The following is a 20990-nucleotide window of genomic DNA, read 5'->3' as shown; positions in this document are numbered from 1 at the left end:
TAAAAAGGATTATAAAATTTTGATAATTAAACCATCGCATATCACCCCAATACGGTACAGCATAAACTTTTTGGTAGAGAAACATAAAAGATAAACATGTTGCACATAATGAACTGGCAACGCTTCAAGATTTCTCTAATTTATTAATGAAAATGAACAACGAACACCAAATTCCTTTAGGCACAAGAATTCCCACCTGTCACGCAGCTTATAACTTGTACAGGCACAAATTTTAAGCACCGGATCAAGTAGACTTCAATTCAAATATTATTTGAGAATAACAGTTTCCATGGACACTGTTAACCAAATGGCACGATAGGTACGACCTCTTGATTTCCACAATTTTTCTTTAATTTGTTGCTGGTGTGAGAGAAGAAAAGAAAGACCACCCTACACTTAATCAGAACCCGAAAATGGAAGCATAACTTTTGTTGAAAATCTACTTGCCACAAATATATAGTCATAGCAGATGTTGCCAATGAATTGTATAAGGGATCACACACAAGACATCAACTACTTCTAGCCATACCATTACGATGCAATCATTAGTTGTAAAGATAGTGATATTGGAAAAAATAGTAAATAAACAAACATACAATGGAACGGAAGGATACTTCACTGATTTCAAAATTCTAATCTAATCCGAATTCAGTTTGCTACATCAGTCTATTTCAAGATTGAAATGCCAATTCAAATTACTTCCTCTTCCTACCACCACCAGCCTTTGACTTTTTGTTAGCATTACCTCTAGCAGCATTCTCTGGTGTTTCCTGTCACAATGATCAGCAAACTACCTTATCAATGATATGGAGTGATGCAATCAGGCAAGTTAACTAATTCCAGTATTTACAAGTAAATCTTGCAGGAAACAGTAGGCAGATTGTTGAATGCCAAAGAAGACTTGAAAAGAAAATGATACTGACAAAATGAATAATGAACTACAAATACCAAAAAAAGGAAAACTGGGATTGTGAACTAAACGCAATGCAAACCACAACATATAAACTGTAAAGCCATTGTGCTATTAATTGGGAAAAAAAATCCATTAAAAATTACATCCAACATTATTTATAAATTTCAACCCCTACAGAACCGAGTGGAGCAAGAAAAAATAACACCCCCCCAAAAAAAAAAAAAGTCTCTGACATGAGACACAATGTTTAAATGCTTGATAGGAGAGTAAGTTCTTGTTTAAATGATAGTCCAGTTTGCTTGAATCAACTCTTTTTACCTTCAGCCCCACATCACCTTAACTTTTAGATTTTATTGTAAGCAGTGCAAAGTCGGTCTGTTATGGTAAACTATCTAGGGCAAATCAAAGGTAAACTTACGTACGTGGAAGAAATTTATGGACAAATATTTAAGCTAATTAGTAATTCAGCATTGAGCTCCAAGACATTAGAGATCTGGGACCTAAATTACAAACTAAGTTATCAAATACTATTCCTCCTTTCAGATTGCATACCCTAGGGGAAAATGATAATCATTATAGTATTAAGGTAAAGAAGAAATAGCAACAGTTCTTTTCTTCCTACAAAAGTTATTTTTTGGGTAAGTTTCTCCCAACAAAAATCACTATATGAAAAACTCTGATGCTGTTAAATGATTTAAGTGGAATAGAAACACGCATAGATTGGCTCTGATGGTTCACCAGCGTTTTCAGCTTCATGTGCCGAAGCAGACACCTCTGGATAATGACATGGAGTGCTTGAAACCCAGATATTGGATTGGCAAGCTCAGGCTGCCAAGGACCTTGGGCCTGGACCCACAAGCTTGCAAAGAAAGCATCTTATTCCCAGTTGCTGGTCTGGGTGATCTAAGCACGCATTTACTTCCCTGTCAGTCAGTGTAGCAAGAAATCAAGGTAGGCAATCAGGTTTAGACATCCTAAGAGATCTACACAAACTTGGAAGGCTTTCCACTGTGTTTTAATTTTTTAGGTTTTGAAGGAAAAGGTGATCTGCCACAAATAGTTATGGGATGAGAAAGGTTAAGAAATTTGATGAAAAGAAGCAGAAGCTTTGGATCAGTAAGTAGTGGGGAAGACAAACTTTCAGGAAAGTTTTAAAATAAGACACACAGATACTTGCAGCACAAAGAAACATTAATTAGTTTTTAAGAAAATTTATTAACATTTATGAGAGAGAGAGAGAGAAAAAAGATATTGTGCTATTTCATCCTGACCTTTCAGCTAATGCACGTTATAACCCCGTTTGTTACAGCTTATCTTATAAATTAAGCCAGCTTAATTTCTTAGGTTCATCTTTTTAAAGCTTCACTTTTCCTTTGGTACAGCTCAGTCAAACCCCAGCTTATTCTTTGTTCACTAAAATAAGTTATACCAAATGCACACGTGAAAATTAATATTCAGCAAGACCAAGAAAACAGATTGAGAGGTAAACTAATAATATAAAGGAATAAGAACCAACAAACGCAAAAGCAAACTTACTAGATAAGAAGAACTAATGTAGGAGATGGGAAGTGTAGAAAATAGAAACAACAGGGGAGAAAGAAGAACAGGACAAATCTTATGCTTCACCATCTAGATTCTAGAATCTACCTAATTCCCTAGGCTTCACCACCTAAGGGTGCTTAGAATCACCACAAAGCTTAGGCAAACATCTCTAATAAATAATTTCTTGTTCAAATTGTATCGCTTCAAACCATTCTTGGAGCCTCTATATAATAGGCTTGAGGGATTACATTATAAGCCTGTGTTTGGTTCGGGTGAAAAACTTTTACTGAAAACATTTTACAACCTTATGGGTGTTTGGGCGGACTGAAAAACCTGGTCAAACTGAAATTTATTTCCCTTTGACTGTAAAATAAGGCTGCCTAGAGTGTAAAATCAATTACACTTTCATTTTTACAGCATTTCATTTTCAGCCTTCACTCTCACACTCATGCTCTACACACCCCAAACACCGAAAATATTTTCTAGAGCTTTTTATGGAATGCAACTAAACACCTGAAAATGTTTTCTAATCTGGAAAATGTTTTCACCTGAAATTATTTTACACTAGGAAAACATTTTACGTCAAACCAAACACAGATCCTCAACAACATTAAAATCAAATTCAAAAGTAAAAAAGAAATCAAGTACAAAATTTCAAAATAAAATCTGGAAGAAAATCTGAAATAATCTGGGTTGTGCTCCCAGCATCAAGAGTGCTTATCAGCAGTTTTTTTTTTAGGTATTAATCAGCAGTCTTTTTCTTGGTAATAACTAAAGTTTGTTTGTACTATGAGTGATCCAAGTTCAATGATTTCATCAAAATATGCAGAGTTAGAACATAGAAACATTTTATCTTCCAACCACAGATAAATATTGGCATATCCAGGGAAAAAAACCCAAGAGATGCTCAAAATGCATAGCTTAAACATACCTTCCGTTTAATGGGTGCAGATGTATTAGGAACTGGTTTAAAAAATGATTCTAATCTGCAAAATAAATATATAGCAATAGTATTAGGCATCATTAGCCAAAGAAAACAGAAAGTTAAAGAACTTATTCCTATAAGCATCACCTACCGGCCCTGTGTTGACTTGTTTTTGGCTGCTTTAATTTTCTCTATTGCCTAAATAGATAGAGAAACCAAGAAATAATTTAGGTCTTTCCTCATTATTCAGAACGAGCGATATAAACTTATAGCAAGCCCATGTAAGAACTTTATAGTGATTTAGAAGGGCACACCTTGGTCACTCTGTCACTGTTGAACCCATTTTCATTCACCAGAAAGGTTACCAAACCCTGTAAAAATGACAAAACAATGTAATCTCTCTAACATGCAAAACATTCAAAAAAGACAGTATAATATAAACACTTTTCAACTAAAAATTAATTACTTCTTCATCTGGAGCAGTCCACTTAATCTCAAGTTGTTCTTCATCAGTACAGACTAATGGTTCTTTAAAAAGCCGCCGAGCTTCTTGATATGGCCAATCATCTGGTATTTGGAACCTGATTATAGAATGTACAATTAGAGCTGAAAAAGGAACAGTAAATACACAAATAAAAGCACACCCAGCATCGAGTAAAAAATGCTAGAAAGCTCCATGATATAATTAGATAATTTAGATGAATTAAAATTTTACATGGTAATAACTAATAACACAGAGCTCTAGAAAGTATTGAAATGATGGTAACTTGTCAAAAAAAAGTATTGAAAAATGATGGTTAAAGCAAAAGATGGTACTATATTGAACACCCAGGACCCAATGGAATTTTTTCAATGATAATTACACATGCACCTAATATTCCAAAAGAAATTCAACAAATAAGTTTATTTGAATCATTTCACCAGGTTAAATACATGAATATAAATAGTACAGCAGCTTTCAAGCTTTAAAATGAGAAAACCTCTCTTTGTTTATGTTCTCCAGTATATTCTCTATAGAGCCATGCTGACGAATGAGCTTCAAAGCAGTCATCCCCCCAATTCCTGTAGCATAAATTTATAATTGCACTAAATACTAAATGCATAATTAAATTTTCAAGCCATACATATGTGTGTGTATAAGTAATATATTATATCAGATTGATTATTGCAAATGAAAAACCCAAATACCTCGAATGCTGTCACAGTAATCACATCCAGAAAGAATGCATAAATCAATGAATTGATCCATAGTAAGATTTAGCTCCTCCAAAATCTGAAAGGATGTCATTATCAGAACAGTGAATTAATATAGTAAGCAATTACATCAGAGTTTGATAATTACAAGGGAGGAGAGGAGGGACTTGAACCCTGGACATCTTCGTTGGAAACACCAAGATGTGCCAATTGAGCTACAACGATTTTGGCAAGCAATTATATCAGATTTAGAACCAGTAAGTACCTTTGCAATTTCAAATTCCATTACTGGAACTTTTCTCGAGCTAGGATCCATCAAATGACGAAGAAACCTAGGAGCTCCAAACGTTAGGGAATCCATGTCTTCAGAAGCCACGGCATAAACCTGAATTCAATAAAAGTTCATTAGACTCTTAACACATCATTACCATGAACATGTTTGGGCAACAGACAGAAAGGAAATGAATCCAACTATTTCCAGTAGACTGGAAGGCCCAAATCCATCCTTGGAACAAGTCACTATGGAAAATAAGATCAACAACACAAATAATGTACAAACATGAAAATAAAATAAAATAAAAAAGCACATGGAAAGCATATGACAAAATAAACCCTTAAAAAAATGTTGAGGAAAACAAAATAACTTGTTTCAAATACCACAGAAAACACAATGTAATACTTTCTTTTCCATTAGGTTTACTCATGAACATAAAATAATCACAAAGCAGACAGAAACTTGCCTGTCCTGACTTACAAAGAGCAGCACATTGTGCCTCTGCTTCTGAAGGAGCCTGTGGAAACCAAAACCACACAGGTACATCACAAGAAGAATAAATTTTTAGCTACACTTTAACTCTCACCAGTGAAAAATTATTTTATAACATAATATCACCTCAATCACAGGCACTCCCATGAGTCTTAAGAGCCTTTTGCAGTCATCATTGTGCTGCTTTGTCACCTGCAAAAGTAAGAAGAACATGGCATCAAAAGCTCACATAAATCATACTTTCAGTAGACCCCAACCTTTACAATTTCTTGCTTGATAAATAGCAAAAAAACAAGTGTTCAAGAATATAGTGCTAAGTGTTAATGTTCCACAGTAATCGTAAACCACATTTGACAACAGAGAAGAAAGAGATATGGAAAAGAACTCACCTTCACTGTTCGTTTACTGAATTTCTCAATGGCTTCCTTATCGCCAGCCTGCAATGACAACAAAAAGCAGCTACATTACACATGTTGTAAACTAATGATAAAATAGAAACCAAGGGAAAGTGAACAAAGAAAGCAATATGCACATGCCTCTTTGGCTTCTTCCAAATCCTCAGTAGCATCAGCCCTCTTTGAGTAACTACACCACAAGTTTAACATGAAAGCCACTATTAACCATGTGCTTAACAAATGTCATCTATGTTAAACAAAGAACTAAACTGTGATAGAAAAACACCGTTTTGCCAGCTCTTGTTTTTTCAGATCTGGAGGCTTCCCATCAAAAACATAGCTGAACAGAAACTTCAACTTGTTTAGCAAAAGCACATACTACAGCAATTATACCAAGTATAACATGGAGATGACTGCCTAAACTTTAACAAAGTGAAAACAAAGAGCAAGGTAGAGAATTTAATTACACTGGCTTCATTCCAGCTTCAAGAAGCCTAATTGTTCGTGAAAACATGCCTTGCAGATGACTACAAACCATCCCAAGAGAAACCCATATCAATATTTAGAAAACAAAGAGTTCAAATGAAACCCAGCTCAAAACTAACCACACCCAAAACACAAACTAATCTAAATTTCAGGAAAAAAAACACACAAAAAAAAAACCCACCAACACATGCTTATTTAATCGAAAAAAGAGATAACTTTGTAAAGGGTACCTAGTAACTTCACCAGCCTCATTTGTAAGCATCTCAGTCCCACTCCTTCCCACAACAATCTGCACCAAAATTCAAGCAAACCCACATGCTAAATCCTAATAAATACTCATTCACAAAGGCTCATACATGTTCAATTAACATATTAACTCAACCCCAGATAAAAATTTTATTTAAAAAAAAAAAAGATGCGTACGAGGAACTGATAAATGCTCATGCTGGCGTCTATAGCGATTTTGCGGCCAAAATAGGTCTCAAATTTCTGCTCCCTCATGGCCTTCGGTGCATTGTCCGCTAAGAGCTTTGTTAAACCCTACAACCCCATCATCAATTTACACACACACACACACACACACAACCAAAAAAAAAATCATATATTAAAAATCTGCAATAAAAACTAGCACTTTAGAAATCAAAGAGAGAAAGGGGTTGGAAAAGCAAATACCTTGATACCCATTTTCCTGGATTTGGGTGAATTTTACTTTAGTCAGTGGGAGATGAGATGAGATGAAAAGGGAGTCTCGTTTTTGGCTAAAACTAGGGATCATATGAATTCCTTCCCGCGCACTGCTGCGGTTTTAGTCTACTTTGAGGCACGTGGAGATCACGTGTCCTATCATCACTCATTCCTTTCACTCTTTATCCCATATTTTTGAAGACCGTAACCTTTCTATTTTTTTTTTTTTTTTTTAGAGTTTTAACTAATGAAATCATTCGCTCTTAATGATAGTTCTTTATTATCAAATCAAAATAGTAATTGATTTTTGATATAGACGAGAATTAAACCCCAGATTTCTTATTCAATTATCAGAAATTTTACTAGTTGAGCTAACCGGAATCCACTCTAATATTTTAATTTGGTCCTTAATTTATTTATTTTTATAGGTAAGAAAAATTTGTATTAAAGGAAATATGTACAAGCAATAAAGGAAAACATAACAACTTATATACAAAAAGATAGTAAATTTAAAAGCAACGGAATAGATTTCATAAAAGTAAATCCCCACACATGAGACCAATCAAACAACGTGGTCACAAACAAAGCTAAGAGCTTATACACAAAAAGTATCAAATCTTCAAATATGCGATTATTTCTCTCCTTCCAAATAATCCATATCACACAATATGATACCAAATTCCAAACATTTGAAGAATATATCCCCAACCAATTCCTCCAACTGACCAGTAAGTCAATAACCCTTTAGGTAGAACTCAAGAAACAACAAAAGACCTAAGGGCAAAGCTCCATAACTAAAATACCTCACCACAATGCAGAAGCAGATGATCCACACACTCTCCCCTTAACATCTACAAAGGCAACACCAATCCATAATTGTGAAGCCTCATTTCCTCAAAAAGGTCCGTTGTGAGAACCTTCCCCCGCATGCAACTATCCAAATAAAAAATGACACATGACATGGAGCCTTCACACCCTAAATACTCTTCTAGTGAAAAGCAATAGAGCTAGATCCCCTCAATACACCATAAAAAGGATTTTATATCAAAATCTCCCTTCGACCCCAAATACCACATCATCTTATCTCCACCCTCAATAAGAGGACTCAACGACTCCAAATGTATGAGCAAAGCCCCCCCCCCCCCCCCCACAAAATTCCATCTTCCATTAAAACCATGCCGAAACCATATATGTGAGATAGAAATCTACTGAAACCTAATCTAAGTATGTATATATATATATATATATGTGTGTGTGTGAAACTCCCTCTTGAAGACTAGAACATTAGCCTTTGACCCCCTTCACTCCACAATAACTTATACTAGTGAAGTGAATATCACATTAAGTAGGGGTGTTCGTAGTGTGGTGTAGTGCAGTTTAGCCATAACAATAACCGCACCGCACCTCACCTCATTTTTACGATCACATGTGCAATGCAATATATAAGATGAGGTTTGAATAGTTTGAAGTCAATATATTTTTCAAATTTTGGGCTTTTCCTACCCAACCCAAAATTGGTTTTTCCCTTTTGGTGCCAAGTTTTAAACTATTGAGCTAGTTTTTCTTTATTTTGGACTGACTTTCCTAATCAACACTTACTATGTTGGTTTAGGTTAGCCCAAACTTTTGTTTTCAAGAACCATAATACACCTAGAATATAACAAAAATTGAACACATATAACTATCTCAACCCATAATACACCTGCTATATAAAAATTCAAAATATATTATCATACAATTTAACATATATCAGTAATATCACTATCTCAGATTCTCAGGTATATATCAAACATTTAAATGAAGTCAAGTAATTTGAACATGGTACAGTGGTAAGCAACTTAAATGTTTCAACTATCAAAATCTAATGCTCTTCACTTTAGATCAAGAATATGAAGTAAAGAATTTATGTGAAACACTAGGTACAAAGCAAAAATGAATTACTCAGACTCAAAGCAATGCTAATCACGCCTACTAATTTCAAGTTTCAATTATCAAAACCATAATGTAAACAAGTCTAAAGCAAAGCATGAAATGGATTACAAATCCAAAACAAGTATCAATTGTAAACCCAACAAGAAATTGTTTAAATTATGGTAGCAAGGTGTGAACGAACAGCCCTAAGGGCTGAGACGCTAAGATAGAGAGTGAGAGAGTGATACTTTTTTTTTTTTTTTTTTGAAGTTTATACAGTGAGTTAGATGGCTAGCTACTAGGGTATTAAAATATTAATAATGTGTATTAGATATTATAATAGTTTAATACCCTAGTACACTTTTTTTATTTTTTGGAAAACGAAGGTTATTAAACTATTAATAATATATTTAATATTAAAATAAATAAATATATTAATATATAAAAAGGGTGCAGTGCAGTGCGGTGTGGTGCACTGTTACTTGCGGTGTGGAGTAGTTATGACATTTTGCGGGTGGTTTTGATGCGATTTTGTGGTTTGGTAAACACCCCTAATGTCAAGGGTACACGGTGGTTTAAATAAGTATTAAAAAAAATGTAGTATTTATACTTCTATTTTATAGTTGGATACTAGAATATCAGTGATGGTAGTGGTCTGTCCGCAGTGGCAACTACTAATGGTAGTGGTGAGCAACATTAGAGTTCCTCCAGCAACAATGGAGGGATGTCGGAGAGGTACAATAGAGAAGTTTGACTATACAAGATAGAGGCAACCTACAGATGTCTAGAAAAACAAAGACTATATACAGAAACACTTGAGACATCTTAAACTCAAAATAGTGGCTTTAATACCATATTAGAATAAAATAATTAATATAGAGAATAAGAAAGCATAAGAAATGAGAATTACAGGATTTAGTAGTGGCTTTAATACCATGTTAGAATAAAATAATTAATATAGAGAAGAAGAGAGCATAAGAAATGAGAATTACATGATTTAGCCTAACGGCTTACATCCACAGAAAGAGTGCCTTTGATGACTACATTTTTATTATTCTCAAATGTATTACAATAAATCTATAGCAATGTATATATAAGAGGCCGAAATCTAAATAAATGACTTGCAATAAAAGTAGAATTTAGATGTCTTTGCTTACACATCAAGTAGGATGCTTTGATATCTTTACCAATGATTATCAAAACTTTGGTCATTCTAATGTCTGTTGGGAGATGGTGGGTTCTTCTTCTTTTTCTTCTTTTCTTAAATTTTTTTTATTTATTATTTTTTTAAGAACACTCTTTTGGATGACTTCTTATGCTATTTTTTGAAATGTCCACTTTCAACTATATACAATTGTACGGCACCGAGATCCCAAGACCCATATGGACCCTGGGCCCAGGCCCAACGGAACGGCCCCATTGCCCTAAGCCTTTCTTGAAACTGCCTTCATGTAAAAACAAGTTTTGGTTCTTGAATCCTGAGAAGTGTTCGGTATAAGCTTTCCCGAACAAGCATATGAACCGTGTCCGGGAAAATCATGAAATGCTCGGGAAACTGCATTACCGAGCACAATCGACTAAGCTGGAACCAAGTTCCAAGGCCATAATTGTTGCATCCCACTCTCACCTAAACACCCACTTAAAGCAGATAATATTGGATCTTCAATAGCACTAACGGTGGCTGTAATCATAATCTCCTCACTAACCTTAGCTATAAATAGCAGAAGTTTGGAAAGAGGAAGGGGTTCAGAAAAAAAGAGAGAAAAACAGTCAAGGAGGAAGAGAGAATGAATATTGCTTTGAGTCTCTCTGCCGAAAACGACCCAGAGTAGGAAATCTTGAAACCCACTCTACAAATAAATTGTGAGCCCAAGTGAGTTCAAACCCAACAGTCTCACCTCTGGTTCCCACAACAATTTTTTTAAAAAGTATAATGTATTACTTTTTGTTTTATTTAAGAGCTGAGGGACATGATAGTAAATTTATACTAACATTTTTTTTTCTTTTTTTGAGAAACTTACTAACCTTTTTTTCAACCAAACCAAAAGGTTTTACATCTCTTTACTTTTCCACCCTCTCAACCAAACACAAATGAGAAAAACTAAAAACATTTCTATCCTCCCACTTTTCCATCTTCTCTCTATTTTCTATTCTCTCACTTTTCTATCCTTCCAACCAAACGGATCCTTAGAGACCTTAGTGGAAGATGCCGTATCATTTGTAGTTTTGTTCATCTTATTTTGTTGCCCTGCATTCAGGTTTCTTCCAAACTGATCATGAGAATGTACTGTATCCACTGAGCATTTGGGTTTAGTACGTATTGGTCCTCAGAATTTGATTGAAGTTACTAAAATTTTCACAACTTTAAGTATAGGTATTTAAATTTGGCAATCAATTGGCATTCGAGGTCATGATCATAGATAGGGTGTTTCACAAGATTCTGGAGAGGAACTGTCTTTCAGAAATACTACCAACAACCCATCTCGTTATATATATGGTATCTTGTAGCCTTCTATTTGGCTTTCCTAGAGGTCTAATAATGGCTTTACAAAGTTTCTCAGTATGGGACAAAGAACAATCAATGAAAGATGAGTAGTGGTTAAAAGAAGTATGCCAGAAAGGAGAGTTAGGAAAGAGAGAGCATGGAGAAAAGACTTTTAAGAGCCGAAAGAGATGACAACAAATCTCTATAAAGCAAAAAGATGATAATACAATGGAACATGTGGTAGTGTTGCTTTAAGATAAAAAAGAATAATATTGATAGACCGTGCAGTGCATGCACGGTATTGTGATAGTGAAAGCACAGACAATCTTTATGAATTATGACAGGCTTTCGTTGTTACAGGACCAATTAGAGGTTTGACAAAGGGCTTCATTGTATATAATCAATTTGATCCAATAAGACAGCCTGTTCTAACAGCAACAGCATTGATGTGAAGCACTCAAGAAGTATCAATACTGATGATAACCATTGTGACCAGAAACGAAACAAGAAAGAGCCTAGCTTCATCCGTTGTCATTCAAACAAAATAAAATATTCCTGCTCATGCGAAAGTGATTTCCATCCTAGAAATGTTTTTAAATTATCAAGATATCATAATTAACATGTTCTTATAACGGTGAGAATTGTAGTGGTTCACGTGGTTATTATCAAATTAACTGAAAGAAGAAACAAGGCCTAAAAGGTAGCTAGAAGAAAACGAAACTTTAAGAGGGAAAGAGACATCCATGGATATTCACCTTTTAATTAAATAAGATATATTCAAAGACAAAAAAGATAAAGATCATCTACAGCTGTATATATAGGGAAATAATTAATTGAATAATCAACATAGCTAACTAGGGGTTGATGTGCTTCCTTTTGTTGTCATGGAAACCAAAGAAATTAGCCAGCGTATTTGTCCTGCAAACTGGGACCTTTTTGAACTTGGCCCTGGCATCTCCTTTACCTTATTGCCTAAAGATTGTTACATGACACGTCCAACTTGCAGAGCTGTAAGGGTGAACATAAGATGTTACCCCCACAACGCTATTTGACTAACACATAAGGCAATCATGACATGCTTTTATGTTGCTTGAAATGGCAGAAACACAATGAGAGCCTTTTCTTTTTTAACCAAATGTGTGTATATATAAAAGATTGGTATGAAATTTTTTTGTTTGTTTGATATATCAATAATTGGGAGTGGGAGAATTTGAATCTTAAATGTCTCTGTTGAAAATGTGCTAATTAAGCTACAAATTAAGTTCTTGACAAGAATGATACAAGATAAATTCGTATTAATTTGCTCAATAATTAATTCCATTTGCTTCATTATATTACAATGTTCCCAATGAAATGATCTCCTATATATTAATAATTTTCTATCTGTACAAGGCTTATCAAAAGGTATGTGATGGCATTTAATTACAAATGATTTAGAACAAAATTAAGTATAATGAAAACTGAGATACATAAGCTAATAATAACCAAGTGTGTCAGTGAGTGTAACAATGATAGAGAGCAAGAGAAAGACAACAAAGTTAGCATAGTGGATAACAAGATGGCGATCAATCTAATGCCATGGACGTTATCTACTAGGGCCTTGATCTTAGGAGCCATGTTCAAGGCACCCCCTTAATATGCTATATGTATATCACATTTCTATATATAACTGTAAAAGCAAAGCTCTCCAAGTCCTCTTGTCAGCTACACCATTGTTTCTCTCTAAACTGCCTTTTTGTCCAAACCTCTCAAACTTGACAACATGGAAAATGTGACCATTTCAGCCCCCTCCCCAGTTCTCTCTTTCTTTCTTTTTTTTTTTCTTTTTTTTTTTTTTTAAATATGTATATATTGTTGACGTCTTTCATGTATATCTTGTGCATGCAGGGAGAGACTCTCATTCCATGGAGCAAAAGAAAAGGAGGATTCACTGCCTGCACATTTGTTTTTGGTAAGAATATATACCACTTAAAATAGCTAATTCATTCTTGTATATATGTGTTGCTATATTTATGCATTAATATCAAGATATGAAAGATGTCCATATTATATATCCCACTAAATTGTTTCACTCTCTCCCCTTCCTATATATAGCCATGGCAGCACTAGAGAACATGGGTTTTGTGGCCAACATGATGAGCTTGGTCCAGTACTTTTCCGCCGTAATGATTCTTGATATTCCCACCGCTGCCAACACTCTCACAAACTTCATGGGTTCAACTTTCTTGCCCACCCTTATCGGTGCCTATATATCAGACACATACTTAAGCAGACTTAATACAGCTTTGTTTTTTGGAGTACTTGAAGTACTGGTAAGCTAGAGAACAATTTCACAGACATAAAATTATGAGTCTCATCTTCAACCTATATTTGAGACAATTAGTAGTTATTTGTTGTGGAATATGCACTTGTAGGCTTTGGCATTGGTGCAATTCAAGCTGCTTCAAAACATTTGCACCCACAACCTTGTCATGAGTCAAACTGTCTCAAAGGTGGTATAACATTCATGTTCTACATATCATTGTGTATGTTAGCGTTGGGTTCAGGTGGTGTTAGGGGAGCTCTTCCTGAACTTGGTGGTGACCAATTTGATCAGAAGGATCTAAAGGAAGCAAAGGCTCTCGCAAGCTATTTCAACAGGCTTTTGCTCTGTATAACGATTGGTGCAGCCATAGGTGTCACAGGCATTGTGTGGGTTAGCACAAAGAATAACTGGTACTGGGGTTTTTTCATATCAAATGTGGCTGCCTTTGTCCGCTTTGGTTTTCTTGCCATTGGTAAGCCTTTCTATTGTCTCAGAACCCTTGGAGAGAGCCCTATCGTAAGGATTACTCAGGTCTCTCTCTCTCTCTCTCACACACACACACACACACGCCCATACACAAAAATTCACATCACCCCAACTAATAGGAAACCATTTGTTGGCTTTGATTTTTTGCAGGTTATTGTTATGGCAATAAAGAACCAGAAATTATCATTGCCAGAGAACCCGGGTGACTTGTATGAGATCAATGATAAAGAAACAATTTCCAATGAGGAACATATTGCTCATACTAATCAATTTAGGTGATGTTACATAATCATGCTCAAAATAGAGCAAAGCTAGCTGATCAATAATTTAAGACGTGTCATCTATTATTAAATTGAGTTTGCTAAATGGCAGTCAACATTCTTTTTCTTTTCTTTTCTTTTTCATGTTTGACAAAGCAATAGTATAAGCTCAATAAAGTACAAACCAAGGAAAAGTGCATTAGAAAACAATAAAATTTTACTAGAGGTTTATATAAAGTGAATGAGGACCGTGATCACTTTAGTTTGAGATGAAAATGATGTGCAAGGCTGCATAATCTTATAGTGAAAGCTCTGATTTGGATAGCATTTGGTGCAATACTCATGCTTTTCTCTTTATAGTCATGAGGTCATTTGTTAGGTTGCCTTTGTTAACATTTCAAGGCACATAATTATAATGTTTTGTATTTTAACAATCCTCTACCAATTGCACCAGGTTCCTAGACAAGGCCGCAATTTCTTGTGAAGTCTCAAACCCTGCACCAGGGACTGTTTGCATGGGGACACAAGTAGAGGAAGTCAAGATCCTAATTAGAATGATGCCTATTGTAGGCAGCACCATCCTAATGAATACTTGTTTAGCACAGCTCCAAACATTCTCGGTAATACAAGGGAACTTCATGGATCGCCAACTTGGCTCCATTATGGTTCCTGCACCGTCAATTCCCATAACCCCCTTAGTTTTCATGTCCATTCTCATTCCCATCTATGACTTGGTCTTTGTTCCTTTCGCACGAAAGATCACCCACCATCCATCAGGCATCACGCAACTTCAGCGTGTTGGAGTTGGCCTAGTTCTCTCTGCCATTTCAATGACTGTAGCTGGCTTTGTGGAAGTTAAGAGAAAGACCCAATTCCATAAAGACCCTTTAAAGCCTACAAGTCTCTTTTGGCTCTCCTTCCAATATGGCATTTTTGGAATTGTAGACATGTTCACTTTTATAGGATTATTGAAATTTTTCTACAAGGAAGCACCTGCAGGAATGAGATCACTCTTCACCTCATTAACAGGATTATCACCATCATTTGGTTACTTTTTGAGTAGTGTCCTTGTAGATGTCGTAAATGCTGCCACCAAAAGAAAAACTAAAAGCAAACAAGGATGGATATATGGGCTTAACTTAAACGACAACAATTTGGAATAATTTTACTGGTTCTTAGCAATCCTCAGCTGCATAAATTTCATAATCTACCTGTTGTCGGCTTCATGGTACAAGTACAAATCAGAAGATCCTGACAATAAGCCAAAACCAAATGCTTTACATGGAACACCGCTTATTAAAAACGAAGGCACTCAAGGAAATGAAGCAGCCTCCTGACCAAGCAGAGAATGGTAAAGAATAAGGGAGCAAGTTGCCGAAGTCCAGCTTACTCATCATTTCATAGACAAGTATACAGCTAGCTGTGTACGTATGATCAACATTAATTGGGTTTGGACTAAGCTTTCAAAGAAAGTTCGTAATATATATGTCCTACCTATCACCTTAAACAGGTGATACTTTTATCATGTATCATGTATGATGCTTTATAGTTATTGTGATTTATTGAGCTACATTTCAGCATAATCAGTGCCAGGATGTCCTATTGCAGAGCTAACCGTATGTGCAATTGTAACAATATGAAACTAATTTCTTTGTCTCTATTATTCATCTTACACCTTTCTCTCAACCCCATCCTTGATCCTTCCACTAAGTCAAAAGCCTAAGGCTGAAATGCCTTTTACTAAAATAATATTTTAGTCTATTATATATGGTTGAGTTCATTTAAGGCTTTACAATATCCTTTTCACCGTAAAAATAAGAGTAATGTTGAGCCATAAACTATTTTACAACATTTTTACAACCATCAGAGATTTTACCAGTTGAGCTAACTGAAACCCACATAGCATCACTATATTAATTGTGAATATTGTGTAAAATAGTAGATGAAAAGTAAGAGAACATTTTTCCTAAATAAGAGGTGATATATATATATATATATATATATATATATATATATATCTGTTTTTCCTAGTTCTGATTCAACGCAAGCCTTATACTCTCTTTTTTTTTTTTTTTTTTGTGGTGGGGGGGGGGGGTGTTTGTAACCCAAAGCCCGTACTAGTTGAGGTCCAAATGGGCCGCTTGCACACCAAAGAAATAAAAATAAATTTGCACACCAAATAGATAAAAATAAATAAACAGAAAAGGCTCTTATGTTTAAAACCATAAAATGGGAAGAGCTGCTTTTTGATGGCCATTTTCGCAAAGAAATTCAACAAACCCAGTACAAGCCAAGCCCAATTAAATTTGGATCCAATTACACTTATTTTGTAACATTTTTATTTTTAGTTTTGCATGACCCAATCTCAATGGAGGGTAGAAAAAGCTCTCAATGGGCCTTCATAGGCTTTTTCATTTTTCCAAAGTGGCTTGGGATCACTTGCCACTTTCAACTTGTCTATCATGCTTAATTTTATGTCGTTAGAAGTCCCGCCGGTTGAACTCATTTAAGTTCACATACATAAGATAAGATAAGCATGTTTCGTCATTAATTAAATTTCTAACTATATATTTGTCTCATTAAAAGTAGCGTCTTTCAGGGCCGAAATAGCTGAGAAATTAAAGTGCAGAGGCAATCAGGTTTTGTCAACATGCATTTTACATCTATTAGTATATAATGGAGGGTAGGGCCCCACACCCTCCTTCTAATTGTGTTGGATGATGTCCTCTGTCAATCAATTATGCTTTGCTATTTAGTCGTGCTTGTGCATTTATGGCTCTAATCTAATAAAAATGATCATACATATAAAATATTAAGAAATTTGAGTTATAAATAATGAGTGTGTGCACAGAGAGAGAGAGAGAGAGAGAGCTAGCAGGCCAGACCCAGATTTGCCTCTCGCGATCGATGTTTGTGAATGACAGCATATGCATGCTGCACTTAGTGCCAAACCCGTAAAAGATATTTGATGATCATGTGCATGTGATTATGGGACCAACACCTCTCTCCCTCACATGCAACCCCTTCTTATTTATTTTTGTGATTATGACCCCTATGCTATATATGGGCTTCCCCATTTATTCTTTGTGCGTTTTCCATGTGATTATCACACACTCATTCAAACATAAATCTCTACTTATTTTGTAGGAGGTGACCATTTTATTTATCAACAGTAACTATTTATCTATATCTATAAGGATGAAATATTAAAATATGTTTAAATCTCAAGGCTTACATTTTTTTTTTAAATTTTAAGTTGCATGTTTAGAAATTGAGTTCTTAGAAAAAATGAGATGTAAAGTAAGTAAATTTATATAAAGTATAAATTTTAAAACCATATGAAGCACGGATTAAAAACTAGTGTAATGAGTGTTAACAAATACACATTAATACAAATTCTTATGAAAATTTTTCACATGGCTAATTTTGGTTTTAAGAAACCTCTCGATCAAATATATCTTAAACAATCACACTATTAAAAAGCAGTCATGTCTAATTTCTTGGTCACAACATGTGCTTCAAAACCTTTAAGCATGACAATAATTTATGGTATATCAAGTGAGAGTTCAAATTTTAAAGATAATTTTATGAACTACTAATTTTAATAGTTAATAAACTAGTTGAGTTTGGAAATAATAAATAATATTATTAACGTATATTCTTCCCATTAATTACTTATGTCTTTTTGTAAAATAGTAGGTTAAGTTAAATAATATAATACAATACCCAACTAGCATAGCACATTCTCTTCGTAATTTCCTAGATTGAATCACGTGGTTCCCTCTCTTCCATGCCCATGCAATTAATGTTAAGTAAGAAAACAAGTAAACATCACACATATAACCATGCACAATTATATTAAAGAAACTAAACGATTATTATTAGATGATTAATTAATATTTGTTATGAATGTATGTCTTTGCGTGTAGTTTGTGGTGAGGACTGAGGAGGAGGTTGAGCACAAGTTGAACGCAAAGGAGTCATGCACTATAGTATAGACTACCGTGGAGTCAACAAGAAACCAAAGTAATTAAGTAAGTTCACTCAAACTCAAAGAAGCTGAATTCTTCACGCATGCATTACGTAGCTGCTGTCATTGTTGTTGCGGTTGGTGGTGGTACTCAAAAATCTCTATCTATGACTAATATTGGAGAAAATTAGTTTATTTGTTGATTCCTAAAATTCCAATCCCATTGGTCCAGAACTTGGATGCCGATAGATTAATGGAGAGTTTTACTCCTACACGCATCATTCAAGCTTCCTTTGTCGGCAGCTTATACCAAACATCCCCATTTAATTAATTAATTAATTAATTTGGTTTCAACAAAAGTATATTTATAATTTCGTTTTGTTTTCTATTTCTATTTATATATTGAATCGTTCAAACATAACATTCAGAATAAATCTATATAGATTCTCTATATGTTTCTCAAAAATAAAACGGATCTTCTATAATTTACCAAGAATTTTGTAATTTAATTGATACCTCATCATGCACAAACTACTTGGAGTGGATAAATGGTTTAACTTTGAAATTGAACTACGAAGTTAACAACATATTAAAACTATTTACAAAAAAAAAATCCTTTATAATTTTAAAGATTACTCTAGCATAAAACTATAAAAATATACCCTCATAAATTTTAAATTTTTTTTGAAGTCCCCCCATAATTAGATTAGATTGTTAACATCTAACCATTCCTTTTTGAGTGATTTTGATTCTTCCAGTTAATCAGCAATATTTAAATAAGTAATATTAAATATTTAATTAACTGTAAATTTTTTAATCTATCTAAGTTATTAATAATAATGTGATAAAATCTAAATCACTCAATTTATCCATGAATTGTTCAAATTTGTATGACACTAAGACATCATTACCTTAAAAACTCTCTAGAAAAAAGCTAAATCAATTATGAAAATATTTATGGTAAACAATATATATATTATTTCAAGAAATGGTAAACAAGTAGTACTAATTCTTTTCCCTCCAACACTGAAAATTTTTAATCGTCTGCGTCAGGATATATAATTTAAAAATGGCGAATCAGATCTAGCTATGACTAAATATGAAAACAAACATTCATAGTAACATATATGTAAACAAAAATGTATAAAAGATTGACTATGTTTGTAAGAGTTGGCGCATCATTATTTTAATTTTTGTGAGACAAAGGAAGAAAATATGACCCACAGGATCTCTTGCTGGATCCAATTACCTGATTAATTTGTGGAATCAATCATGGAGAAAAGGCATCTATGGTTCAGTGTCTCCAGTCCAATAACATTGATGTCATTTTCTTACACAGACAATGCAGTTTACATTTAGTAATATTAAAACTACTATTAATAAATAAAAATTCCATATTTAAATCACAAAAAATTAGATTTCTTTTTCTTTTTTTGAAAAAAAATGAGATTGATATCACTTAAACTGATCTTTTTTCTTTTTTCTTTTTTTCTTTCTTATACAATCCGAGATAAGAAGAAGTCTATTTTTTTTTTTTTTTTTTATAATAAATTTTTGGGTATGTTTCAATTACTATTTTATTAAGTGGAATTACTATTCTTAAGACATGAAAATTCCCTATTACATGTTGATAATAGTTAGGGACATGTCGTTTATCAAAATAGAAAAATAGTTAGGTACATGGCAGTTCTCAAATTCATATAGGAAATTGGACCGTTCCCAACAGTTATTACTGCGATTTTTTTTTAAGTCTTTCATTAAACTATGGTATTTTTTTTTTTTTTTTTTTAATTTTGAGAATGAACTATAGTATGGTTTTTTAACCTTAACGACCCCTATCTTTTATATACAAACTAGTAACAAAATATCAAACTATCTTTAAGAGCTAATGTCTATAATATTTTCAAAATTTTCGAAGTCTTTAAAGACACTAGAGAGCCAGTGTATTTTTTTTTAACTACAATCATTCTCTAAGCTCTCACTTAGGAAAAGGAAAAGAAATGAAATGAAAAATAATAATTTTAAAATATTTATTTATCTATCTTTTTTTTTTTATGTGATTTATTTATTTATCTTGTTTAAGAGTTTTAACAGAGAAAATTGAAGATTTATTTCTTTATTTGAAAAATTAAGAGAGAAAGAAATTGGTAGAATGGAGCACTCATTAATTCCTATATTTCCTCAAAATCTCAACTTTTCATTCCCCCAAAATTGTGAAGAATCTAAGGGAATGAAATGATGTTTAATGAAATTTTCACTAAGGTACCGTTTGGGTAATGATTATTGCGTTCACGTTTTGCGGCAAAATGCGTTTCAGGCCTTTTTTTTTTTTTTTTAAACCAACGCCTATGTCCCATGAACAGTGCAAATAGGCATATTTACAATAACCATTTGGTGAACAGTAACTTTTTTATTATTTTTAGTTTTCAGCAAAATAAGCGATATCCAAACAGACCTTAAGTGAATATTTGGATAGAACTGAAATAATTTTTCAGTTGAATCCAGAGTTTTTTAGTGGGTCCTGTGCACTGTTCATGGGACCCGCAAGTATTTTTTTCAACGAAAACAACTTTAAAACCGGGTCCCACGCACTATTCACACATTTAAAAATTATTTTATTACAATGTTTTCAGTTTTCAGCAATAAGTGGTATCTAAACAGACCCTAA

The 20990-nt window shown here is 33.9% G+C and overlaps 1 protein-coding gene and 1 pseudogene across 3 annotated transcripts; one reads left to right on the top strand and one right to left on the bottom strand.

The window, feature by feature from the left end:
* Positions 1 to 504: 504 nt before the first annotated feature.
* LOC115979132 (flap endonuclease 1) lies at positions 505 to 7017 on the bottom strand. 2 transcript variants are annotated; one of them, XM_031101099.1, is made up of 17 exons: positions 6894 to 7017; positions 6645 to 6761; positions 6452 to 6510; positions 6203 to 6262; positions 6022 to 6075; positions 5877 to 5925; positions 5730 to 5777; positions 5467 to 5532; positions 5315 to 5365; positions 4840 to 4959; positions 4569 to 4653; positions 4361 to 4442; positions 3847 to 3961; positions 3695 to 3751; positions 3532 to 3578; positions 3387 to 3441; positions 505 to 770 (listed from the first exon to the last, which is right to left on the bottom strand). In XM_031101099.1, the coding sequence occupies exons 1-17, from the start codon at positions 6903 to 6905 to the stop codon at positions 696 to 698; spliced, it is 1152 nt and encodes a 383-aa protein (XP_030956959.1). In that variant the 5' UTR covers positions 6906 to 7017; the 3' UTR covers positions 505 to 695. The 2 variants fall into 2 exon arrangements, with proteins under 2 accessions (XP_030956959.1, XP_030956958.1); XM_031101098.1 differs by lacking the exon at positions 505 to 770 and adding an exon at positions 1360 to 1836.
* A 6160-nt stretch (positions 7018 to 13177) lies between these two features.
* Positions 13178 to 15776, top strand: LOC115978820 (annotated as a pseudogene). The gene is made up of 5 exons (XR_004088873.1): positions 13178 to 13252; positions 13396 to 13613; positions 13716 to 14137; positions 14243 to 14367; positions 14807 to 15776. The product of XR_004088873.1 is annotated as a protein NRT1/ PTR FAMILY 4.5-like (transcript).
* The last annotated feature ends 5214 nt before the right edge of the window (positions 15777 to 20990 follow it).

Source organism: Quercus lobata, chromosome 3 (assembly GCF_001633185.2).
Source record: "Quercus lobata isolate SW786 chromosome 3, ValleyOak3.0 Primary Assembly, whole genome shotgun sequence".
Taxonomy (NCBI): domain Eukaryota; kingdom Viridiplantae; phylum Streptophyta; class Magnoliopsida; order Fagales; family Fagaceae; genus Quercus; species Quercus lobata.
The sequence above is the reverse complement of the archived record's forward strand: the minus strand, read 5'-3'. Positions and strand labels throughout refer to the sequence as shown.

Bases quoted from the DNA above. Each gene is read 5' to 3' on its own strand.
- LOC115979132 (XM_031101098.1), bottom strand. The intron at 6,263-6,451 runs GTACCCTTTACA...GATGGTTTGTAG, and splicing joins GAGGCTGGTGAAGTTACTAG to TCATCTGCAAGGCATGTTTT. The intron at 4,960-5,314 runs GCAAGTTTCTGT...TATTGAATTCAG, and splicing joins CTCTTTGTAAGTCAGGACAG to GTTTATGCCGTGGCTTCTGA.